This window comes from Cygnus atratus, chromosome 4 (genome assembly GCF_013377495.2).
Source record: "Cygnus atratus isolate AKBS03 ecotype Queensland, Australia chromosome 4, CAtr_DNAZoo_HiC_assembly, whole genome shotgun sequence".
NCBI classification, from domain to species: domain Eukaryota; kingdom Metazoa; phylum Chordata; class Aves; order Anseriformes; family Anatidae; genus Cygnus; species Cygnus atratus.
The window spans coordinates 33,560,954-33,585,892 of NC_066365.1; the positions used below are offsets into that span (position 1 = coordinate 33,560,954).

Genomic DNA, 24,939 nt, shown 5'->3' on the forward strand with positions numbered 1-24,939 from the left:
TATAATACCTTAAGATAAAAATCATAGCAGACTTCATTAACAGAAAAGGTGACTAAAACACATGGCGTTTTTAATATGCTGCTTGAGAACAGAACTGCCCTTTTCACTTATCTGATCACTTCATGCATGTTAGCTTTCTATCTTTCAAGCAGTGGGGTGTAAGCAAATTTCAGGAATTTTTAATGTTCTTGGACTAGGCTGTACATTTGTGACCCAAGGATTAGTAGATAGAGGGTAATACCTCTTAATTTGAGGTCATGAATGCTTAGCAGTCATGTGGTGACCTCACAGTCATTACATGTTTGAATTCACATCATTCAGTTGTTTGCTGTGGTAGCTGAAGGGCCTTTCCACAAAGTCAGCAACAGGAAAACATTTTAAGAAAGTGTATTGTGGTTGTGAATTCTTTCAGAGTTACGATACTACACCACCTACTGCTTTGTGTTTTTTAATGAGTTTAGAAATCAACTGCAGATTGCATAGACATGTTCTTTATGCCTTATAACTAAAGCGGTGCTTTTTTTTTTCCTCTCTATAGCTTTTATGGAATAAGTTTATGGACTTAGAGTACTTGAAAAACAAAAACAAAATACCTGTATTCCATTATTCATTTCCCTTATGCTTAAACACATAGCCTCTAGCTAAATGATCACCTGCTTTTATTTTTCTTCAGGCTGTGTTCAGTCTATAAGATGAACGGGGCTTACATAATGTCAGTATTTTTTCTCTCCATCCTGTCATATATATATCCTTGAGCCCCTTTTAGTGAACACTGTTTGAACCCTGTACCTGGTCTTTTCTTTAATACTCACTGCTGTAGTGTCTGCATTATCCACAAACATTAATAAGTTTACCTTTACATGATCCTTAATGAGGAAGTTGTCTAATGCCCATTTTCTACCTGAAGAGGAAGCTAATGTTGATCTATCACACACCTACTGATTGTGGGTGTCTATTTTGAAAGTATCGGGAGGTGACATTTTTGAGAGCATTAAGCATCCTGTAAGTTCTGAAAGAAAAGATGAGATGTGTTAAATTTGGGGCAGTTCTCATATGCTTTACCGTTCAGTCCAACAAATAGCTGTGTTTGTACTCAATTAGGGTATCAGCGATGAGTAGGGTGACAGGGCAGTTATTATTGCAGCTAAAACCTAAACAAATCTTATCCTTAGCATGAAATACAGTGAAAATAATCATGGAACTGTTTGAGAAACCTATGAATCAATTCATATATCCCCAAAATATAGATTGTTTGACTAATGAGTACTTGCAAAAAGGTTAATGTAGTTAACTTAGAATTAGTTGGCAGTCCTGTAGGAAGAATGAAATCCAGCTTTCCAGGAAATGTTTAGTTATTTTAACACAAAAGTCTTTTAAAAATCTTTAAGAAGAACATAATCACTCTCCTGATGGAAAAGAAGAGAGATGAAACTCTTCTCTATTGTTTTATGTGGTCACCATGTGGAAAAGATCTTAGCAGTCTTTACATGATACAAGTAAGTGGACTCTGGATTTTTAATATTACTTATTTTTGGTTTTCATGAAGATATGGATTTGTTTATCTATGTCCAGTATGATTATTTGGCATTCCATGAAATGATATGGGATGGTAAGATTGTGCTGAAGACCAACATGCTAACAGAGTACAGTGCCAAAAATGGACAAAGATATATTTCTGAGGGTTTTGAAGTCATATTTTTTCTTATATATGACATTTCCTATGTCTCGCTCTTAAATTAAGGTGAAATTTTCAGTATACTTGTTCTTTTTCCATAACGGGCTAGGTGTAGAAGAAAACTTACATAAATATGGCTAGGTGGATTCTTGTTTTCTTTTTTTTTTTTTCCTTGCAGTCTATGTGAGGTTGGGTTGGTTTGTTTTGACAGAGGAAGATGAGAAAGAATTAGCTATATGTTTTCAGAAATTTCAAGAGAAAGCAGAAATTCCTTTTAGGTGAGAGTGGGTGCTTGTTTTGATGATGATTAGATGAGAGTGGATAGTAATCTACAGAAAGGATTTTGATTTTTCCAAGGAAAATCTATAAATTTATCACTCAGAATAAGTAACATGCAGCAAGGCAGAAGAGGGTACTTCCTGTGACTTACAGTGTCAGCTTGTCTTTTCTTAGGTGAAATCTATTTTATTGTGTAGAAGTATTCTGTAGGCTTCTATTAAGAGCCAGAAACACTGCCAGAACAGATGAACTGAAGAAAGATAATGAATCTGCCAGACCCTACCTACAAAGGTGAACGTTCCGTAAGAAGTCACATTAAGCTGGAATTCCTGAATTTTTCAGACAAAAGTTTTGTTGGGAAAATTATTCACCTACTGCAGTTGAGAGCTCAAAACCCTTGTAAAAATTCCAAGGTCTCTTTCTGCTGCATAAGAAAAGACCTGTGACAGTGACTTTCAGCATTTTTTTTTAATTTTTTTTTTTTTTCCTCTGGGACCCTGTGAAATGTTCCATTGAAGGTGCATTTTCCTGTATGGTGAATTTAAGCCAGCAGACAGTAAGCCAACTGACTTGCCTTAATTACCCTTTGTGGTCTCTTAGAAGTAGCCCATAGACCAAAGGCAACTGCAAACCACAGGTTGAAAACCACTGATTTAAGGAAGTGGCAGTAGTTAATTGTTCGCGTGTCATTGTTAAAATGAGCATCAATTCAGTCTTGTGATGAACTGTCTTTTTGCTGTGACTAGTGATTATGGTTTTGTAGCGGTGTAATTGCTAGTCTAATAGAGGTAACTGAGGTTAACAGCAGAGATAAGTAAATATCATAGAATGATTTCCTGCCTTTATCCCGGTGACATAGCAAATATATTAACAAATCCAAACATTCCTCCAAATTTATTATGCCCTTAAGGAGGATATTTGAGCTTTACTAATATGGGACAGATTCCATGCCAGATCAGCCCCAGTAAACATAACTTTCAGGCAGTAGTTTGTTTTCAGAGGATTATCCCATGAAAACTTGCGCAGGGTTTTAGACATGTAAAGAGCTACAGGAGCTTTTATTAACCATAATAATTCTAAAGATTTTCCTTGTTGATACCGAATGTAGACCTGTATGACATAGTTGCTTGCTCTGGTTGAAAAATAGTGCTGATTGTAAATTGCAAATGAGTCTGTGGTCTGTAAAAATAGCTGTAATAAATTATAAGGCATGTGTATTGCTACTTTTAATACGTTCATTTTCTAACCTATTTTTGAGCTGTTTCATCTCAGAAGTGAGGGTTTTTCTGTTACTGAATAAAAAGGGGCTTATCAAATTGGACAGAAATATGTGGTTGAGTCTGTGTTTGGTATCTTTGCTCCTTTATCAAGTGTTGAGATTGATTAAAAAAAAAAAAAAAAGCCAAAGAGGAGGGAGATAGAAATGGCTGCTAAGTACATCCCTGTTTGCAGGGAAGCCTGCTGCAGATCTTGTACTTGCATACCTGACAGGAGAGTGTGCTGGTTCCGCGTGTTGGCAGCGCCTCTGGACACAGGATAGCTGTTGATTTGTTTGGGGCACGGAAACCTGGACCTTGTAAGCCAGCAGACTGGAAAGGAGCAGTGTGCCATCCTCCCCGGTGAGCCAGCCGTCGTGACAGGCAGCGGGGCACTAGACATCTCTGCAAGAAGTAAACTCGGTTTGATTAGTACAGCATGAGAAACAGCTTATCTCACAGGTGAATATTTACAGTGCTCGCATTAATGCTTACCCTCACAGAGTAAGCAGTCATTGCTTTTCTGGGGACGAGATTCAGGTACTAGGAAAACTGCAGAGCCCCCCGCCTTTCGGTGACAGGTATGGCCATTTTTAGTGCTTCTCCAGACGTTGTGAAGGATAATCAAAACAGTGGTGGCATATAATTTACTCCAAGGCATTTCATTATTTAGATGGCTGTGGAATGACCAAATCCAACTGGTATGCAGGTGGTGATCTGGTAGTTTTGAAGCAGATGCAGTTTTATAATGCAGGTTTCAGTTCATATACTGGAATGACTTAAAACAGCTATATTTTTTTCCCAGCAAGCTATAAATGAGTCCTTGGTTTGCAGTTGTATTCAATTATTTTAAACCTATTTACAATGTATTCTATTGTAAAGCTCTGACCTTTGATCTCCAGAATGGGTGCATGTCTTTTGTGGGAAGCAGGAAGTCTTGGGGCAAGTGACACTTGCAGCGCAGTTTATTTTACTTAGACTTTGATTCCCCCCCTCCCCCCTGTTTCTAGAACTGAAGACAAATTTCTGTTTCTATTGGATTATAAACAGGTTCTGGATAGCTTCAGCTGCTGCATAGTGCAGTGATATTTTAATTTGCTGGGTAGACATGTTTACTGTGTACTGTGTAGTTTATGAGTGTTACCATAAATGAGGTAATCTTGCATCTTGGTTTCCATGTGTGAAACATTACATGAGCTAATGCAGCTGCACCACTGCTTGCTGGATATTAGTAGACTTTATTTGGACATAAAGTTTATACTGAACTGCTTTAAATATTTGTGCTAAAACTGGTAGTGCTGCTTTTTTAATGTGTTTTATATGACACTGATGGATGCCAAATTTCACAAAGCAATGTACGAATGTATAGTGGATTTCTGTTTTGTGCCCCATTGTTCTTAGTAATGGAGATTCCAGAGTGAAATAAAATTAATGACAACATTTTTAATTTATGTTCAGTTAGTGTTTCAGGGACTGGTTCATATTAAGTATACGTAGGAACAGTAGCTTCATAGCATACTGTAGCAGTCTGAAAAACATGCATGTTCTCTCCAAAATCTGGATTTGAAATTTGAAGTGACATATGTGGGTTGGGAGAATACAGAGAGAGAAAGATGATTTTTGCTCAGTGTTTGAAGGAACATGTACAGATTTTTCTGTTGTTTAGTTTTACCTAGCAAAGATCTTTCAATTGTGTTTTATTTTAAAAGTCTAGGAGTTTAGCATCTGTGGCTGTATTCGTTTCACTTAATTAAAAATATTGCACATTTTCGGTTTATGTAGCTAGTTAGGAAGGTGAAAGCTGTTATACACAGTAAGCTATAAAATATGTCAGTATTTTGCTAACTCAAGTATTAACACTTGCATGTAATTTCTTGCGTTGAACTTAATTTACGTTCAATTTTATAAGTCAGAATAATGGATGCCTATATAAAGTACATTTTAAAAGACACTAAAAATTATTTTGTGTGATTAAATACTTAAATACTAAAGAAACAGGTATATAGGTTTTTGTAAGCAATTTTAAAAGGGCTTTCTCCTTGTGTTCTGAAGATCTCCAGCATTATCTCACAATTTTCTTGAAATAGAATTGAAAATTATTATTATAACTTCTTCCATAACATCTGTTTCATTACCAAAGTTCATCTTTAAGCACTTACTTGGGAAAAGTAACCAGTTTTTCAATGAGCAGTGGATCTGTGGAAACCTGATTTTCTACGTACATGTCTCCTTAATTTCCTACCCTTGGGCTCTTAGGAAGAAGTCCAGCTTCTCCCAGATATTCCTAGGGACACTGCGACAGGAGAAGTGCCACCACATTTGGTGGCTACTCAGAAGCTCTGTTGCTGCTAATGATGTGGCTGACTAAGGGGATACAGCCATGGGGAAAAAAAAGAAAATGCAAAAACAAAACAAACCCTGTGCCAGTGGCCTTGTCTTTGAGACTCCTGCCTATCTTGCCAATCTGAAATAAGCTAGAGATTTCTGTGTTACTAAAGGAAGGATGGACGGACAGATGAATTGACAAGAAACGTAGCACTTAAGGCTTATTTTGTTAGGGAAGAGTTAAAAATCAAATCTGAATTCAGTATTTGAAGCTATTGTGGTTCCTGCATAAGCTGAACTGACCAAACAAGCTTTAAATCAGCAAATGATTCCCATGAATTTTACAACTGGGTTTTTACCAGTACTCAAATCTTCCTTTCTTGTATTTTTGATTGTTAATTTTTTTTACTTTTATGATGGGTACTCTGGATATTTTTGTTTTGTGTGTGAATTATACTTAATTTCTTACAGTATTTTTCCTCCGTACATGTATTAGTCATGACAATACATCTAATCAGAGGGATGTAGGATTATTTTGTGCAGTTGGAAAAAAATGAGTGTATGGCATGGTTTTGTTTTTGTTTTGCCGAAGTCCAAGCTTGTCTAGAGAGCAAATCATTGGGAATTAGGTATTAAAAAAGAAAAGACTTGCTATAGAAATAATGAAGTCTTTTATAACAGAAACAAATTTTTGAATTTTAGTCATTAATATTTCTGTTTAATGTCCTTGTGTATGCTGAGATTAAGGCTCATGTAAATCTAGTTGCTTGTTTTCATATCTTTATTAATTATGTGAATTTTAGTGGGTATATTAAACAGTTTGTTTCACTTGAATGGACCAGCAGCTGTCAGGCCTTTGAAAATGTTCGTTAGTATATGTCTCACCCAATATAACATGAGCCTCCCACTGTTTTATTTAGAAGGTTATATAGAGAAGTTAGTCTACAATCACTTTTTACTTGTAGTTTCCAGTAAATCCTTTCTTTGAGGTTTTTATATTTTTCATCTCAAAAACAAAACAAAACAAAAAACAGCAGGCTTTCTCATTTTAAATTTTCTAATTATTTGTGTTTTTCCGTAAGGTGTTGTTTTTGAAATTATTAGTTTGCATGCATCTAGGTTTTGTCATTTATTACTTTCTAAAGGAATTCTCTAAATTTGTGGTTGAAACTTGGAATTCTGAAGCCCCAAAACTTCCTAGGCAAATAATAGTAATACCATCTTTTGAGGTCCAAAATTTTCAATAGTGATTTTCAACTCTCAACTCTTCCATAACAGTAAAGAACGAATTGTGGCTTCTGGGGGCTGGCAGCTCAGCCCCTCTCTGTCCTCCTCATCGCCTTGATCTGACTGTCTGAAGGAGCGAGGGTCGCTGTCTTCTGTTCTTCCCTTTTCCCTCCTGCACTGTGTCTGCAGCACAGTCACAGCTACTGCCCAGGATTTGTGCCTGATACAGGGTACCTTGTTCTGCTGGATTTACATGGTTAGGCAGCTTTCTGATCATTGTAATTCTGAAATTTCCTACTCCTTGGCCCATTTCAAGCCTTTTTGCTGTGTGGTTTCTTAATGCCTGCGCGAGTTTTGTACGGAACTAAATACTAAACATTACATTGTAATGTATCATCTCATGACAGGGAAATGACTGGAAAGCAAACACTGAAACACAAGACAGCTGATGAAGTTTCTGTCCATAGGTGAATCACAAGCTTTTAAGGGGGATTTTTTTTCTAGAAATGCTTTCGTTTCTCCTTTTGTGCATAGAATATAATATTGAATTTCTTACATATCCTCTGCTCAGGACAAATAAGATAACTGCAATACTTAAGAAAAAAATAGCACAGTTTTTAAGAACTTTTTGCATTTTAGTATTTCTAGGTTTGCAAAGTTCAGGAAAATATTTTATCAACTTCTCAACTTTAAGTTCGGGGAAGAAACAGACATAGTTATGTCAAACAAGAATCCATACAATTTTAACTGTCGTCATGTCTGGATAAGCATGATTTTTCCCACATATATACTTGTATTTTTGCAGCTCTGAAGTTTTTATCTTTCTCTCTATCTGCAAGTGTGTGTATGTTTGTGGGTACACTAAGCTGAACATTTGCTATCAAAATGTTCAGTGTTGCCAATAATCATACACTAAAAATTTCATGTCAGCTCACCACAATAGGGCTTTTCATGTGTAATTTGAAGGATAAATCAGTAATTATGCATTTAATTGGCTAATAAATCTTAGCACGTTTTCCTTATTTTCTGTATCGCTACGCTAAATCTTTATAATGTGTGTTGTGTTTTTGTATAAAAGAAAACTAAATGGTTTATATGTAGTGTATGTACAGTGCATGAGTGACATAAATATGTAACGCCTTCTGTGACATTTACTGTGTTATGTGAGAAGCTCCTGTGACTATGTGCTTAAGGATTTTATAAAAATGAATATGATTTTTAAAGGAGGTACTGAAGTTGTAAATTTTGCACTGTATTTTGTATATATTTACTATGTAAATATAAGGATGCTGTAGCTTGCTCAATCTGAAATGAATTTACAACAAAACAAGCAGTAGAACTTTTTGAAATGTCTGCATTTGTTGTTTTAGTTGTTACAGTATTGATTCTCAGATTTTTGTGATTAATCCTGTTAATTTGCAAAGTAGCTATTTAGCTATTTTTTTAAAGAAAATCTTGGACAGGGGATTTATTTTAATGCGTTAAAATTTGAGAAAGGCTTTGTGTAGCAGAATCTCTCTGTGTTGTTTCCATTAACATTGCAGTTTATTTTGAGTTTTGAAGTCAGTATTTCGAGTTTTAATTTCCCTATGAGTTAAGCCATGCGGAAATTTGGTATGTTTTGTTCTTATGTAGAGGTTGAAATTTTCCAAAATCATTTCATGAATAAAATAACGTCAATGTTGTCACAATTAAATGATTAATAAAGACCAGGTTAGTTACAAAAGAATAAAATGTAGAAATATGCAGGCCTCTTTCTGAGTCATGCTCGTACTCTCTGGAAAGGCTCTGGTCATTTTATGGTTTACCTTCATGCGAGCAAATTGGGGAGCATTTTTGTTCCCATAAAATTTGGGATAAACTTAGCCAATTTACAAGAATTTAAGGCATGAATTACCTTAAATTACACAATAAATACATTCTTTCATCTCAATGGCAAAGCTATTATATAAAGTCAATGAAGGTTTTCCTTTATTACTGTTTCAGAACCAGTTAACAGGATAATCAGTTAAGCAGAGTTTCAAGATTCCTCCATGTATGTACATGTACGCAGAGCAAATTTAACTGGATTTTTAGTTTTTGTAAGCAGGGGAATACTGAATGTAGCCTATGATGGTTCCAGTCAAGGATCCTGTATGCTTTCATTTGGAGAATGAAAACACATTCAAAACACATTCAAACATCAAAATTGTTGTGGATAGGACAAGTTACTGACTAGCTGATTGCATGCATCAGCTCAAACAGCGAATCCCAACTTTGTCTAAAAGATTTCCAAGATGGAGTTATTCTGTATGTGTATTTCCATGTCACCCGATCCCTAGAATAGACTCTTAGTATTACTGTAATAGAAGTTTGTTTGGAGGGAGAAAGGGAGGGGTTTTATTGTTTGTTGTTGCTGTTGATGGTGCTTAGTTGGTTTGGTTCTTTTGCTTTGTTTTGTTTTTAATCTAAATTTTACAATGAATAATTTTCACTATTTATTTATTTATTTTTATGTGGGAAGGGGCAATAGACTGTTTCCAAACAGATTTTTGTATGTGTGTATGCATGCCAAGAGAGGCAGTAGAACACACTGTATTACTACATCTCATAAAAAATCCACCTGTATGGGGTGGCTGCATGTATGTCCACTACTTTGATGTTTTGTTTAATTATAAAATGTTCACTTGAATTTACTGACATCCTGAGGAGGGGGAGTCTTTGGAGGAATAAGTGCATTGTAAGCTGGGCAATTAATAAATGGCTGCTAGTATTGCATTAATAAATATTTGTAATATTCTGCATTAAGGCTGATATATTCAACCAGCACTCCTTGTCCTTTGTGCAAGTCCCTGAATTAAATACAGGAGAAACTCAGTAAAACCAGTTTGACAGAGAAGTTCATTTTACTTTGGATCCTTTTGTAAGAAGCAAATATACCCTAGCTAATCCTTACGTCTTAAGAATTCTCTTATTAGCTTGTTACGGAAAACAAACAAAGAAACAACAACAACAAAACATAACATTTTTCAAATGTAACTCTTTAGTTGTATTACCTGTGTATTACCTGTGACAATAATGAACAGGAGAGTAAGACCGAAGTGCAGTTCTTTCTAAGGAGCCCTAGCCGTTTTTACTTTGATCCTCACAGTTTTTGTAATCACTTATTCCAAAACCCACTGTGGTTTGAGGGCAGCAGGCGTGGCATGTAACTGAATCTGGCATTGAATCCAAAAAGTGTAATTAAACAAAATTATCACTTCCTGAATCTTCTCCATGAAGGCATAAGGAAAAACAGTCTCTCCGTGTTATCACATACATCATTACGGAAATGTATGTGACTTTGGTAATTTATGAGTGGAAGGCAAAAAAGAGATTTCTATTCAGAAATACAATCCACTGCAGACATAAGTAACCAAGTCGTATAGTCCTCCTAATGAAGGGTTTGATGAATAACTGTTTTCCCTTTGCCCACTGTACCAATCCTGAAAATTGTCCCATCACCTCCAGTTTATTTCCTATGGGCATAATGTAATACTGTGTTGTATTTAGTTACAATACAATGGAAGAAAAGTGTGAAAAGAGTGGAATCAATTATTAAGATACACACTCTAAGCAAAGATCAGATCTGTTCTTTAATTAATAAGACCGCAGTAACATTTATAGATAGTATGCTCTTACATTTTGATGCTATTTCTGGTTCCTTTTCTTAGCTTGCAGGCTAGAAGTTCTTGGCAAAGCTGAATATACAAAATAAATATAAACTGTGCAGCAAGGATGGGTTCCTTAGAGAAAGGGAGAGGAGAAAATGATTTAATGCAATAATGATTTTAGCTATACACAGGCATCCCTTTTTTGTCTCGATTTGTTAAATTACCTGACGTCTGCGTGTGTAATTTAAACAAAATTTTGTTCTCTACTCTTTCTTCCTTCTGAGCTATCTTCTCAGGGAGAAGGATGATAAATGGAAACATAAACACAGCATGAGAATGTGAACTAGTTCCCAAACATTTCAGTGGTTTTTATAAACAACTGGTCATTGTTACCTTTTGCTGGATTACAGTTTCCTTTAGAACAACAGTGCTCTTCAGCTGCATTACAAAGTTGATTCTACATGTTTTAGCGTAGTTGCTTAAAGGCTTTAATGTTTAAATAATGGTTATATAATTATACAATGTTTAAACAATTAGCTTTTAAGTCTAGCAATAAGGCCACGTTTTATACACATACTACCAAAAATGATAGTGAAACTGTTTTTTAAAGATACAAACTGACCTCAGAGTGATCAAACACAGTTTAGGGACATTTGTTTCAGTTTTAGGATTTCATTTTTGACATTCTTATTTTCATTTTGAACATGGACAGTGGTTCTCGCTGTTATCTGTGGTTGTCCTATGAACACAGAAGTGATCAGCTGCTGTTTCTTTTTTTTTTTTTTTTTAATTTTGGTCCCCCATATTGAGCATTACATGTGCATTGTGTGCCCTCTTCTCTCCGATAAGAAGTGCCAGCTTGCATCTCTCTGGTCTACATAAGCACAAAGGGTTGTCTGAGGCTTCAACTAGAGTGCCTTGGAGGGGTAGGATTAACATCATAGTGCATTATTTGTCCCCTAAGCCATCATGGCAGCTGTTGATTTATATTTTGAAACAATTGAAATAACAAAAATTGACACAATAAATCAAGATACTGTTTAGTATTTTGTTTGAACGTTTAAAAAGTCCCTTAATATTTTAGGTCCACTATTTTTGCTTAAGTCATGATTTAATTGCCTTTTTAAAAATACCATAGAATTGCATTTTTAATCTTTATGAACTGAGTTCACAGAGTGATTAAGTGAAGAATTGTTTCGATGTGTAATAATTTAACACAGTAGCAGATGGTTTGTGGATAAAAATTCATGCTTTAAAACTTAAATACTTTTTTTTTTCTACTTTATAGGGGCATTTCAGAAACAGTATTTTATACCTGTGCTACATTATAATTTTAGATACTGTACTTCTTTAACGACTTTCTAATTTATACAATTTTTGTTTCACTGTCAAAACATTTAATTATATCATGTCTTGAAGGTGTAAAGCTGTCAAATAAATCAGAGGCTCAGTATAAACATTTGGTGAATTGCTTTTGCTACCATACTGTAGTTGTTACTGGGCAGTTAGTGGAACTTTTTTCAAGCATTTACTCAGCAGGTACAGGACAACAGTGGTACAATGAATTGCTGATTGCTTGTAAAACAGCAGGTAGTAATGCCCTCACTCTTTGTAATTCCGCTTTGTAAAATGAAGTGGCGAAGTAGCGTGGCAGAGAAAGCGAGTGTGCAGTGAATATGTTCACTGCCTAAGGGCTGCTGGAGATTGCCAGCCCTGCTCCACAAAGCGTGCCGTTGGTGCGGATCTTGGTAGCGCAAAACACGGAGCTCCCACCGCTGGAGGGAAGGGGCTGCCTTCAGGCTTTCAGCGTTTGGCAGCGTGGGCACGGAAAACAGCAAATGTGAGGCCGGATTCCTTTTCGAAGGCCCTGGTATTTGTCATTAAAAATAATAATAATAATGATGAAATAAACAACACACAGCAAAACCCAAACCAAAAACCAACATGCAGGTATCCCTAAAGTGTAGAAGCTTCATATGCGAAGAGAAAAGCATTCTGAAGCAGGTTTTTTACCCATATTTTGCTCTGGGGTTAATGCAACGGCCAGGCTCCCCAAGATGGGGGCTGGATGAAGTAAATTAGTTCTACTTTGAAGCTTTTATTTTCTCCTCCTTTCCAAATGAATGGGGAGGCCCTTGAATGAAAGCTGCTTTTCATTAGCGCCACCAAATACCTATTTGAAAGGACGAGCTCTTTTACCACATACAAACAAGAGAGTAAAGGAAAGCTTCCTTTTTCTACCACCAGCCCATCAGCTAAACAGCTCCTCGCCTCTCTTTCCAGTCAGGTGGCTTCAAATCAGAGTTAATGACTCCAGTCATTTATTCCAATCGCCCTCTCGGTATGGCCAGCAGCCCCCTGGTGTGGGGTGGCATGGTTTGAAAGCCACTGCGGGGTCCTCAAGGCTCATTAGTGAGGCTTCTCCCCGCTTGGCTCGGGCTGCCCCCACTCCCCGCTCCCCTCTCTCGGTGCCCGGTAACCCTTGCCTGCCCGCTTGCCTTTTGCTCGCCCAGCAGAAGCGAGTGAGCCCGCCTGGAGAAAGCTGAGATGAGGACTGGGTTGCAGATCTGTCAATGCCGCCTCTCCCTTGAAACGCGAGTGCTTTGCCCAATGTGTGGAAATGGGGCTTTTTCGTGCAGAAATCCCCCCATGACATCCCTCCGTGGGTGTGGGTGCGGGAGCACCCTGCCCTGGCCAGGTCCCAGCTCCCACTGAGGAGATTCCTGCCTACACCGAAGAGCATGAGTGGTCTTGGCCCCTGGCAGGCGAGTTGCTGGCCTCTCCTGAACCTGACTGATGGCAAACGTCATGCTTCTTTTTCTTTTTATTTTTTTTTTTTACTTTTTTTATTTTCCCCCAACAATATTGCAACAAGATTTCTTTGCTATTTGGCATACATCTGGCATTAAAAAGGAAAAAAAAAAAAAAGGAAAAAAGAAAAAAGAAAAGAAAAAGAAAAGCAGCAGCAGCTTGTCCTCCAAAATAAAGGGTAGAATTGAACATACAGGCATACGTTTGAAAAACAGTGTTAATTTCCCTTTTGCTGTGCCTGTAGGTGAAATACAGACTGACAGTACACGTATTGGATGAGGTATCTCAAACACTTGCCGTATCTCTATGATATGGTTGTAAGGGTGAGGAGCTTGGGAAACCTTCTGCTTCCCTTCAGCAGCCCTAGAGTGGGTGAACCACTCAGTCCTGGTTCTGAGCAGCACTGGCTTTAAGACAAGGACTTGATGTTATCCTCAAGCTTATCTTACTCAGGCTGATAAAGCTTGCATGCCAGAGGTATGGGGCTTTATTTAAAATAGATCATGTATGAGCATTACCCAGAGTCAGAGTAAGTAGTTTTAGTAGAATGTCAGTTGATTAAAACCTTGTAATTTGGTCATTGCTGCTTAAAAACATTGGTGATTAAAAAAAAAATTTTTTTTAAACCTTTTGTCTTTTTCCATGCTGGGTAGCAATGCTATATAGATCAGTTGCTTTATGGTTTGCTATGTAAAGACAAAAGGCTAGACCTGTCTCTGGGAGTTCAACCTCTGAACTACAAAATTAATTGGAAGATAAGAGTTAAATACTAGTTTATTGCAGTATAGTTTTATTTTATTTTTATGTTTTTGTAAGCCAATTTCTATGAAGGAAAAAATTATATTATTGATACAAGAGAAAATTCTATTTTTTTCTAGAATCTTATTTCACTTATAACTAGAAAAATTTAATTCATTCTAACGTTAATAATGGGCCACATGCTTTTTCAGCGTGTAACCTCCAAACATTAATAGTATTCATCTCCTGCTCCCTTCCCACTAACACAGTTCATGGCAGAGTAATATAAAGGTTATGAAAAGTTTGCTCTCAGCCGGCTACAGAATGTCTGTTGCACTTGGAGGTGTTTACGCCTTGATTTCCTGAGCGTGCTCACTATACTCAATATATCTTTTTGTGTACAGCTGTCTTAGTGAAAAATGGAAGCTGTTTAGGTGATAGAAAGCAATACAACCTAGAAGAAATTAAACTACCCACAAGAAAGCATTATGTCTGAAACTGGTTGAAACTCTACATGCAACGCATGATTAAATTAGAATAAGAAAAGCTAGATTTCACATTTCCTAAGGAAGGGAAATGTAAAAAGTAATTTACAAATATGACCCATTTTCAGTTTGATTTCTTTCAAGCTTTGAACCTGACCCCTAGGAGCTCTTTTTTCTGCTACAAATTCCAGCAGTAGCCAAACTACTCCCAAGGATTGGGAGACGGCTGAGGGGATCCACTGGGACATGGTGTGGCTCACGGTCAAGCCCGGGACAGGGTCCTCCTTAATCTGAAGACTGTGGAAGTGCTTGTACCAGAGGGTTCGGTGTAAGGTGAGCTGCCCTTGAGCACCAGCTCATCTGGATCTAGGCTTCCTGGTAGCTTGCTTAGCAAATTTGCCAGAACAAGATGTTAAATGAGAACCTGCTGTGTTTGGGCAAGTTTGCAAAGAGCATGTCATTTTCCAAATAGTATCTTCCACCAATCGGCGTTTTTTCTTAAATGCTGAATGTAGAAGCTGTGGTGTGAGGGGAGAGAGGGAGGAGCCAGTCCTTCCAACAGTCCCTTCTCTTGTATTTCTTGTGCTGAACAAAAATCTGGTTTGAACAACAGAAAAGCTTTGAGAACTGTAGAATCTCGTACTGATAATGTCTTTACTGCACAAATTCTCTCTTTCTCTGTCATGTTTAAGTAATGTTTCTCCTGTGTCATTCTAGTTAAATGCCAACTCTGATGAGCGCAGTGTCTTTGCCAAACATACCTTGTATTGTTGTCATCCTAAGCAACCACAGAGAACATCTTTATAAAAGATCAGAATTTGACTGTTGATAATCATTGCAAGGAAGCAAAACCCATGCTTATCTATGCGTTAGTACTGTAGTGGATTACACGTTTGTGCCATGAGATGATATAGTGCTGTTTCCCATTTCGTAACTGTTTGATTTATTCAGAAGTGGTACCCTAATTGCCTTTGCAAATCTGTTCTCCAAAAGCTCTTGAACACTTCCTATTCTGTGAAGTCAAATGACAAGATTGAAATGGGTTGTCTGCCTGACTTGCATCTAAACTGTGTTTTAAATTTTAAATTCCTTGACCTTTTGTCGTACTATTTCCTAATCTTAAACAAATTTTTCGAGAACATTTTTTCCCAGAACTGGCTTCAAAGACAAATTAGATTAGTCTCTACAACTCTTCTAAGATGTTTGCTTGTGCTATTTGCAGTGATCTGAAGACCATGTGTTTGCAACCATTTCTGTCTCTTCTTACATGCATACTAATACTTGTTGATCATCACAGTTCTTGTGAATTGCATATACAGCTGACACATCAAAGCACAGTATAAATGCTGCAAGCTGTTGAAACAGAGCGCAAAAATAAAGCAACAATTGACTTCTAGGGATTACAGAGTAAATCAGAAGGGAAAAATGTATGAGCACATTTAGATGCAAAATACATAGTAAAAAATCACCAGTGTCTCCCAGTGTGAAACGTATTGTGCTGTTGTTAATCAGACAGTATGTGTAGGCTTAAACTTTAATTTGAGGATTAAGTGAGATCAAAACCTGTAGCGCACAGCCTAATACTTAACATGAAAGCTGTTTCAAGTGTAGTTTTGTCTGTGCTGATATAAACCTTTTCTGCATTTTGATCATGCGAGTTCTGTTCATGTTTTAGACATTTTCTATAACTTCATGACCTTCACTGTATTCACTAAGTTTCAGCATCCATTACATAACAATTATGCAAGCTATATATTCATTTAAAAAAAGTAAGCTAAAGCCCTAACACTGGGTAAGCGTACTCTGGCCGTAACACTTTTCTGAATTTCAGTTTCATCTGTTTCTGTCTTCAGTGAAAAAGCAGATATTTGTTCAGCCTGAAAGGCAAGCAAATTTGACATAGTTTAATGTTTTGTAGTGTGTGTTTTGCACCTCTCTGCTACTGAGAAAGAATCTGTAACATGAAAAGGTGAATCTCTCTCTGTTTGCTATGACAAATGCCCCTTTGGAAGCGTGCAGTACTCTGACCTTTCAGTTTGCCTTTGGCTAGTACTTGACATTTGGAAGCAACTGTGATCATGGTGACAAGGCACAAGAAGATGCCATACAGAAGACCTCTGGTTAGGGGTATGCGAGGTAGCTGAAGTGTTGGAAGCCATGTACCTGCATTAACCTGAGAGAAAGGTTGTGTTAGCTTGGCAGCATGCTGTGCTAACCCGATGGCACAGCCCTGCTGCCAGCTCAGTCAGCTCTGTCAGTACCCAACACTGCACTGTGAAATGTAGTCATATCTTGGGGGATTTTGTTGTTTGGTTTTTTAATACAAAACTTCATTTAAACTAATTTGACTGAGCCAACTGTCAGCTGTGTGGTTAACAGTCTGTGCTTCCATGGGTAATAGGTTCCAGATCCAGGCTGTCAGTCTTCGTGCAGGCAAGTGCTGGAGGAACTGACAGGAATTACTGATTTTCAGGGAGGAGGGAGCTTCCTGCCTCTTTTTGGTGCTGTATGTGAGGATTTTCAAAAGGGATCCTCATCCAGCCTGTCTTGGGCTTTGGACGTTGCTGATATTTTCTGAGGAAGAGAATCCTCCAACAATGTAGCAGGCATTTTAAGCATGGAAAAAAATTCAGGGCTGGGAAGAGGTGGAAATGGTGGAAATCACCAGCACTTCCTGCTGTTACAAATACTTGCTTTTAGCCATATTTCTAGCAAGAAATGCTTATGGTTATCTAACCAGTTGTGTTTAGATTTTCTGCGTATCTCTAGAGAAGGACAAATGCAAGCCCCATATGTATCAGTGTTATCATGCTTATGAATAATAGCTGTGTGATTCTACGACTGTAATTAATTATGGCTTTTATATATTATTTTTCATGTAGGGAAGTTTAATAAAGTCCTCATGATCCTTTTTTTGTTCCTATCACAAGTCTTCTGAGTCTTCTGGCTGAGAGGAAATCCAGCTATTAGGAAGGGGTCACTGCTGGTATGCCTTTTGAAAAGCATCTGTTTTCTTATGGAGCCAGTTGGCTGAGACAGGTTTTGTCCACTCTTTCTTTCGGTGGGGAAGGTAGTATTGTCACAATCATCACTGATGGAATATGTGAACAAGTGAGGTAAGCCAGCATGTGAATTTATAGTTCATTAACTGTCAAGTACCAGTGGAGACATGCTCAGGGAAAAAGGTATACCGATGACATGTAATGTGAGCAAATCAGCACTTATTCAGTGTGATGTTATAACTGCACTGCTTTTGGCACGCATGTTGGCTTTCTTTAATCTGCTTTTGGTTTCTTTACACTGTAGTATCATCTTTTGAATCTTGTTTTTAAGTTTGGCTCTCCAAATGTTCTAATAGCCATATGCTTGTTTCTTCTTACAACGGATAACATAAGAGATCCTACAAGCCAGGCATTGTTCTACTATGAAGGCCATGAAGTTGCTCATGAGTAAAGTTAAGCAATTGTGTAAATTGTGTAATTGTAAATTGTAAATTGTGTAAATGTTTCCACTGTTGACACTTTGAGATAGATGTCTAAACTTTGAAACTTAACAGTAGAAATGCAGCATTTGGTCAGTTTATCTATATACTGGTTGTGGTAAATTGTAGCAATTTTACCTTAAAATATTGCTCTCAAATTTGCAGGTTATCATGGGTATGCTTAGCCAGTTGCATATACTAAAAAATATATTTTGTAAGGGTGATCACTGCCGTTAACAGAAGAACAGCTAAGAATGCTTCAGGGCAAGTTTTCATATTCAGCTAAATCTTTTATTCCTGCATCTAGTGATAGACATTTCAGTTGAGGTTAAAGCCGAATTTCAAAGGAAAAGTAGCTTTCATTTTATGAAATATATAACAGCTGTCAGACCTGTCTGTTTTCAACTACAAAATGACAGTTGGGGACTGACTATAGAAATTGCCAAAAGAAGTACTCAAGATTTTTAGGTAAACATTCTGCTAATTCACTCTTGTTTTGGTAATAATTACATAAATTCAAGTGAGATCTTGAGTCATTAGATTGCAAAATATTTTTCATTGTTTACATGCTGTTTATGCAGAATGTATCTCAACAGAAAATGCTTTTTCATTCAGTTACACTATTACACAAAAATTCTCTGTTGTCATTACTTAGTACCTTATTGATAAATACAGACAAGTAGAGGGAGCACAGGAAGGGAAGTTTATCTTCCAGAGGTCTCTTAAGTATGACCTTCTCAGGTTTTTGATACTCTTTGTTCTTTAAGATCAGTCTCGTGTAAAACATGAGTTAAAACTATTTATTAAGATGGTATTTTCCAGAGTTTTTTTTTTTTTTTCTGTTTTATCATGATATTGGTGACCAGTAACAGAAACAAAATAAAATGCTAACTTTGGTTGTAACACCAATGAAGAATGCATTGGCAGTTCACTTCTGGGCAGCATTTTAAAACAAAGGGAACACAAATTAAAGGGAATGAGATTGTTCATGTAACTTAAGATGTAAAATAAGTGCTGTCTGTCTAAAGTATTTAATTTTTAATACAAATTGCAAAATACAGTAAATAAAACTCTGTGTAGTATAGTTGTAACAATCCGCTTGGAACAGTTATGTAGCAGCAATTTAGAAACCAGCGATCATGTAAAAAGCTTTGTGTCTGTTTCATCCTTTTGAAATTTGCATTACCTCATGCAAAACTCTGAGTTTTCTCCTTAGTATGTCTGCTGTCCTCTTCCTCCTCCTCCTGATATCTTCAAGGCAGGCTGGAGTTCAGTATCTTTCTAGTAGATTTTTATACTCTTTTTTTTTTCTTTTTTTTTTCTCCTCAGCTGTATACCCAAGTGATCAAATAGTGTTTCTAGTGAAAGTGTAGTTTGTAGCTTACTTCTGAATACTAGTGGTCACTGAGAAACCTCAAAAGATAAAGCCAGCACTTCAAGAGTTAATGTGTTATTAGGAGGACAGGAAATCTGGCAACTATTGCAGAAACTAGACCTAATGGTGCACACAAACAATTTGTCAGTCTTGGTAAATGTGAATAGCTTTCCGCAAAGTGGCTGCTTTTGCTTTGTTTGAACAGCCTAAACTTTTCCTTTTTGGACTTTAAATCTTAGAAGTGAAATGTGATCCACATATTGAATCAAAATCATTTAATTCAAAACATATTTTGATTGGAACAAAGTTGACATGGAAAGAAACTCTAGAATAATAATAAAAAAAAAGTTGAAAGGACTTTCTATCATATATTTAGCAGGAAAATTTGAAACAGTTCTAATTAGGCTGAAAAAACCAGCCTTCTTCATTGTAACTTACAAAGGTCATATATCAATGTTAAGGCAGCATTACCAGCTAGTGTCTGAAAGCTTGCACATGCAATATGTGCAAACCAACATGTTTGTGTTTTTTTTTTTTTCAAAAGTATGTACACAGACATACTTCCAAGCCAGAATACATACTTAATGACTGTGAAGTAGTTACCTCGTACTTCTGTTACGTGGGTGCTTTGTGGTTACTCAGGAAGAGAATTTTTCACATCAAAATTATGTTTGTGCTAAAAATGTGTGAAATCCTAAATCCTGCTTTTCTGTTCATACATTAATATTTTTCAAATGTAAAGTGTTTTTTTTTTTTTTTCTTTTAAAAAGTCTTTTATTTTAAATATTACAAAGGAGATTCCTTACTTCAAAGAGAAATTAAAATACTTAGCCCCTTTGAGATAATAGGCAATTATTGGTACTTGAGATTGGTAATTTCTTACTAGCCAAAGTAATATTTTCCTGGATTTTTTATAATTGCATGAGTAGGAAAGGTTATTCATGTTGGAGAAACAGTTTTGTTGTCTAATCAAAAGTTTCTACTTTAATTTTAATTACGTAAAACACATTTTGTATAGGTAGGACTTCTTTGCTGTCTCTGTCTAGTGAAGAGAAATACAGTTAATACTTCCATCTGATTTCAGCATTGGCACATCCCAATCTCAAGTATATATTCATTTTTAACAGACATAATTTCATCTGCTGTATGTCCTTACAGGCGTACAGAAATAAAAGAGAAAGAAAAGTAGAGAGCAAAGGCCCGTGGTAGTTACTTTACAGGTACAAATTTTGATTCCAGAGGTATAACATTGTTTGGGAAAATATATCATAATAAATGGTCAGAGGATTTCTATTCAAAAAAAAGGGAGGGGGGGAAATCTTTTCTAATGTGCTAGTTTTGTATTTCCATCGCTCTTCTCTGACTGTGTTTTGCTAGATTGTTTGTATCGATGTTGCACTGATAGTCTTCAGCAGATTATTCTCCATTCATTCCTTTCAGAAAACAGGGCATAAAAAGATGCACACAAAATAAAGCATTTCAGAGTCATTCTCAAAGAAGTAATTTTAGTTACTCTTAGTGATATCAGATTGTACATCTGAAAAATATTTATGAATAAACAAACATTTCCTGATAAGCTCTGATAAGATCAAAGCTTCAGTGTTTCAATGTTTCTGAAGCGTTTCTACCTTGGGAATGGAGAAATGAAAGTTACTAATAGGTGTTTGTGTTTGACATCTGTATACTGTACTTTTTAGCGTATCTCAAGTGTTTTAGTCTCTGCCTAATAGATCTCATTAAAGAAACAGATATCAACCCCAAGACAGTTTGTCAAAGTTAATATGAGTCCCTGTGGACAGAATTGACAATTTGTGTGGGGCTTCACGTGACAGTCTTTTCACGGTCTTATTTGCTCCTTAACAATTGGGCATTAGGCACTGATTTATTTTACAATAACTCAATAGGACTGAATATTACTGTGTTAGGCTGGACATTTTAGAGGATTTTCTTGTTTTACGTGTTTTACCGTGAGCATGCAGTGGGTGTAAATGATGTACTCAGCCTGCAGTGGGAGTGCTGGCAATTGATTGGGTAGCTTTAAGAGCAGCCTGGGAAGGATACTAGGATCCCATAGCTACATGCCATATTTAACTAGAGCCTTAATGAGCACTGTCTGTCCTAGACGCTTAAGTAATCCTAAATGCTTAGCATTCTATACCCTTGGTTTAGTTTTGCAAGAGGCAAATGCTAACAGTAAAAAGTTTTTAAAGAACTCCTTTTTAGTACTTTATGCACATTGGAACTTTTTCACTTTTCAGATTTTTTATTAAGCAGTGCCCCTCTTAAATTGTATATACCAGTGTGCTTATGATGCACATCACACTCTGGTACCTTGTGTTGTTTTCCCTGAAAATTTGCTTTATTTTTAAATCAGTGTACAGTCTGCTAACTATTCTTCCTCTGTCAGTGGGATCATAGAATAAGCACCTCCCTGCAACCAACAGCTTAACTGTGTATCTGAAATGACAGGCAAGCTTATTTATCGTCTGAATTTGTGTGCTATATTTGGTCTGTCCTTCAGGGCCCTGGGTATTGATGTTGACTGTAGTCATTTTTTGTTTAGCTGTTGTAGCTGTGATTTGGCAAATGAGGAAGATGGTCTAAAATGGCCTAATATGGAAAAAAGAAATAAAAGAGAATGGTCTAGTTTTGAATCTGTTTAAATTACAAGTGTAAATTATTTTTAAACTTGAAAAAGAAAGTACTTCCCGGATGGCTACAAACCATTCCAGGTAAAGACAAAGAGTGTGTTTTGGTTCTGCTTTTTTAGGAAAAGTCAGATTTAGGTGTCTGTTAATCTGTAGAGATTGCAGAATGATATTCCTTTAGTTATTCATGTCCAGGTGCTTTGTGAGTGTAGTACAACCCATTACAAATCTAGCTTTTGGGGAAAAGGAAAAAGGAACAACCTCTGCACATACTAAACATAGATATTAAAAAAAAAAAGTCACAGGCCCTTAAAACTATTTTTCCCTGACACTAAATAGTTGTAATGATAACAGTAAGTATGTTCTAGGGTTAAAAAATTTTAGCAGGATAGCAAGAAAATTAATTCCTATCATTGTCATTTGCTGAGCCCTGTAGGATTTTATGGCTGCACATTGTAGTATTATGGACACTCATGAGACTCCTGACTGGTTTTATCTTATTAAACAATTTTGAAATCATTAATTTTTAATTGGCCTGCGTGTGGTTTTTTATAGTTTTGATTGTGTGTCTGTGTCTAAACATTTTTTTAATTTAAAAACAAACAAAAAAAGAAAAATAAATTAAAAAAGCATGAAAAATCCTGTCTAAGCATATATGTTATATGGTATTTCCATATGATCATCCAAAGAGTTACTATCCTTTGTGGTCATTCATTTTAAAGAATGCTTTCAGCAGTTCAATAGCTGGAATCCTAATAAAAAACAATAATAAAAAAGAATGATATGAAGTAGGAGATATGTACAGGTCTTTTCTTGATTGAAAGTTCTAATTAAGTGAATCGAGGAAAATTAACTGAAATTAGCTGTCAGAAAGTCACATTTAAATGAGTGATGATCTGGCGTGGCAGTAAACATTTAAATGATATAAATTGCCATTTAAGTGTATGGTTTAATGTTTGTCATGCATTAATATGACACAAGGCTGCAGTGACAATCAAGCAGCTTGCTCTAATTTGAACATATTTAGGGCTTTTGTGTGGTGTGCACCACACAAATTAAGACAATTGCTGTTTTTATGTGTCAATTTAAATGTTGTTTTCAGGCATCAGTTAATGAAACAAACCCATCATTTTTGTGTGCAACTTGCAGAGTGATTTCCTTGGTTTTCAGATTAATTTTAACTTCCTCTGCTCAAAATTAGGAATTTCCTTTACAAGGAAAATACTATTAGTTTCTTTAGATGAAGAGATTATCAGACTCTGTTGCATTGTTTCATCTACTCATTAAAATAAAAAAGATATTGAATCCTCTGTGTGAAATAGTGAAAACAAATTCTGCTAGCAATTTAACCTAGGTGAATTAACTCTTTAGATTACAATGATTTTTAAGTCATCTTTTAATGTATTTGTACTATTTCTAATACCGTTATGGAGAGATCCATTACGGTTTAGATGCTTTTGTTTGAGGGATTGGATTGTAACTGGATAACATCTTCAGGAAAGTGGCTTTATCATTCAGCATCCTAATACCATTTCTGTAAAGGCTTGTCTAAGAGACATATACAAGAAATGCATAAAAGTATTAGCAGGCTGATATTTCAGCATGTAAATATTTTGTACCCTGACACTCCTAGTTAGTTGAGTTTCCCTGGATCTGTCAGTCTTCTGTCCGTCTGTCACAATCAGATTAACATGCTGTTATTATTCATTGTGAAGATCACACGTAGAAAAAACACAACTTTATTGTGAGAGTTCATGAAAACTTAGCCTGTCTGCCTCTAAATGCATAAATGCTTTCCACTTACTGCTTTGCTCTTATTCCCACTATTATAGTGTAAACAGCAAGATCTCACAGTGAGCAGGAAGTAGAGTAGGGTTAGTCAGGAGACCCCGTCATCTTTTGCGGGGCCGTTTTTTTAAAAAAATATAATTTTAAACTATTGTTACCAATTTTGTAGTGAGACTTGTTAAGATAATTTTGCATGCTATTCAAAATACTTCTACTACTAAGAAATGATGACTATCTGTCAAACTCAAGTTTATATACTTTGTGTGTGTTTTTTTACAGGCATTAGAAAGTGAGTTTGTTTCCTGCCAGCTTCATCAGTGGATTGATCTGATTTTTGGCTACAAACAGCAAGGGCCAGAGGCTGCTAGGTCCCTGAATGTATTCTACTATTTGACTTACGAAGGAGCTGTTAATTTAAGTTCAATAACAGATCCTGTATTGAGAGAGGTAAGTTTGTACTTCAAATGTAGAAAAGCAAAATCTTTGTTAACCTTTGGTACTGTTGAAAGTGTAAAGACTCCACATTGTTTAGGTCTACCAGTGAATGCTCAAATCTTTGCTTTCTCTTGTGGTTTGGCTACAGGCCAGACAAATGCAAGGTGCCTGAACCAGTCATCACAGCATGCAAAAGTAGAACAAGCACGCAAGTTGTTCTTAAACTTTGTGCACCTAGATTCAGCCACACCAGTATGAAAATAAATGTTCAAGGACTGCTTTATTTGCTCTGAGGGCAGGCGTTCTTCTCACTAATGCAGGACCTTAATGGAAGAAGACCGTGGGCAATCTTGGTTTGCACTTTTGAATTAAATTCCACAGTTTTAACAATTGTCTTTTAATGCAATCCTGCATGTGGAGTGCATATCAAGCACTCTATAGTTTTGTAGCTTCCATTATTTTTATTTAGCTTGCTATCAAATTAATAGTAACTTGTCCTGTATTTTTGATAAGCAAAAGTAAATATTTGAACTGTGGAAAGATTGCGTCTTTTACTCAGGCTCATCACCATTGAGAAAAATCTATTTGATAAAATATCTTAATGTTACTGTGGGCTTGAAAACAACTCCCTCCTCCACCTAAACAGCTGTTTTCCAAAAGAAAAAAAAAAAAGAGGGTGTGGGGAGGGTGATTAAAAGTTATTTTTGAGAGGTTTTACTTCCTCTGTTCAGTCAATAGACCAGAACTAAAAATAGCTGTAAGTATATTAATTAGAGAATAAATG

At 36.3% G+C, this 24,939-nt stretch overlaps 1 protein-coding gene across 1 annotated transcript in view; it reads left to right on the top strand.

Annotated features, from left to right (window-relative positions):
• The window catches only part of LRBA (LPS responsive beige-like anchor protein), a 395,790-nt gene that overhangs the window by 312,655 nt on the left and 58,196 nt on the right, over nt 1-24,939 (top strand). The window contains exon 48 of the mRNA XM_050710360.1: nt 24,000-24,167. Within this exon, the coding sequence (XP_050566317.1) occupies nt 24,000-24,167 (168 nt within the window). The remainder of the gene's footprint in view (nt 1-23,999; nt 24,168-24,939) is intronic.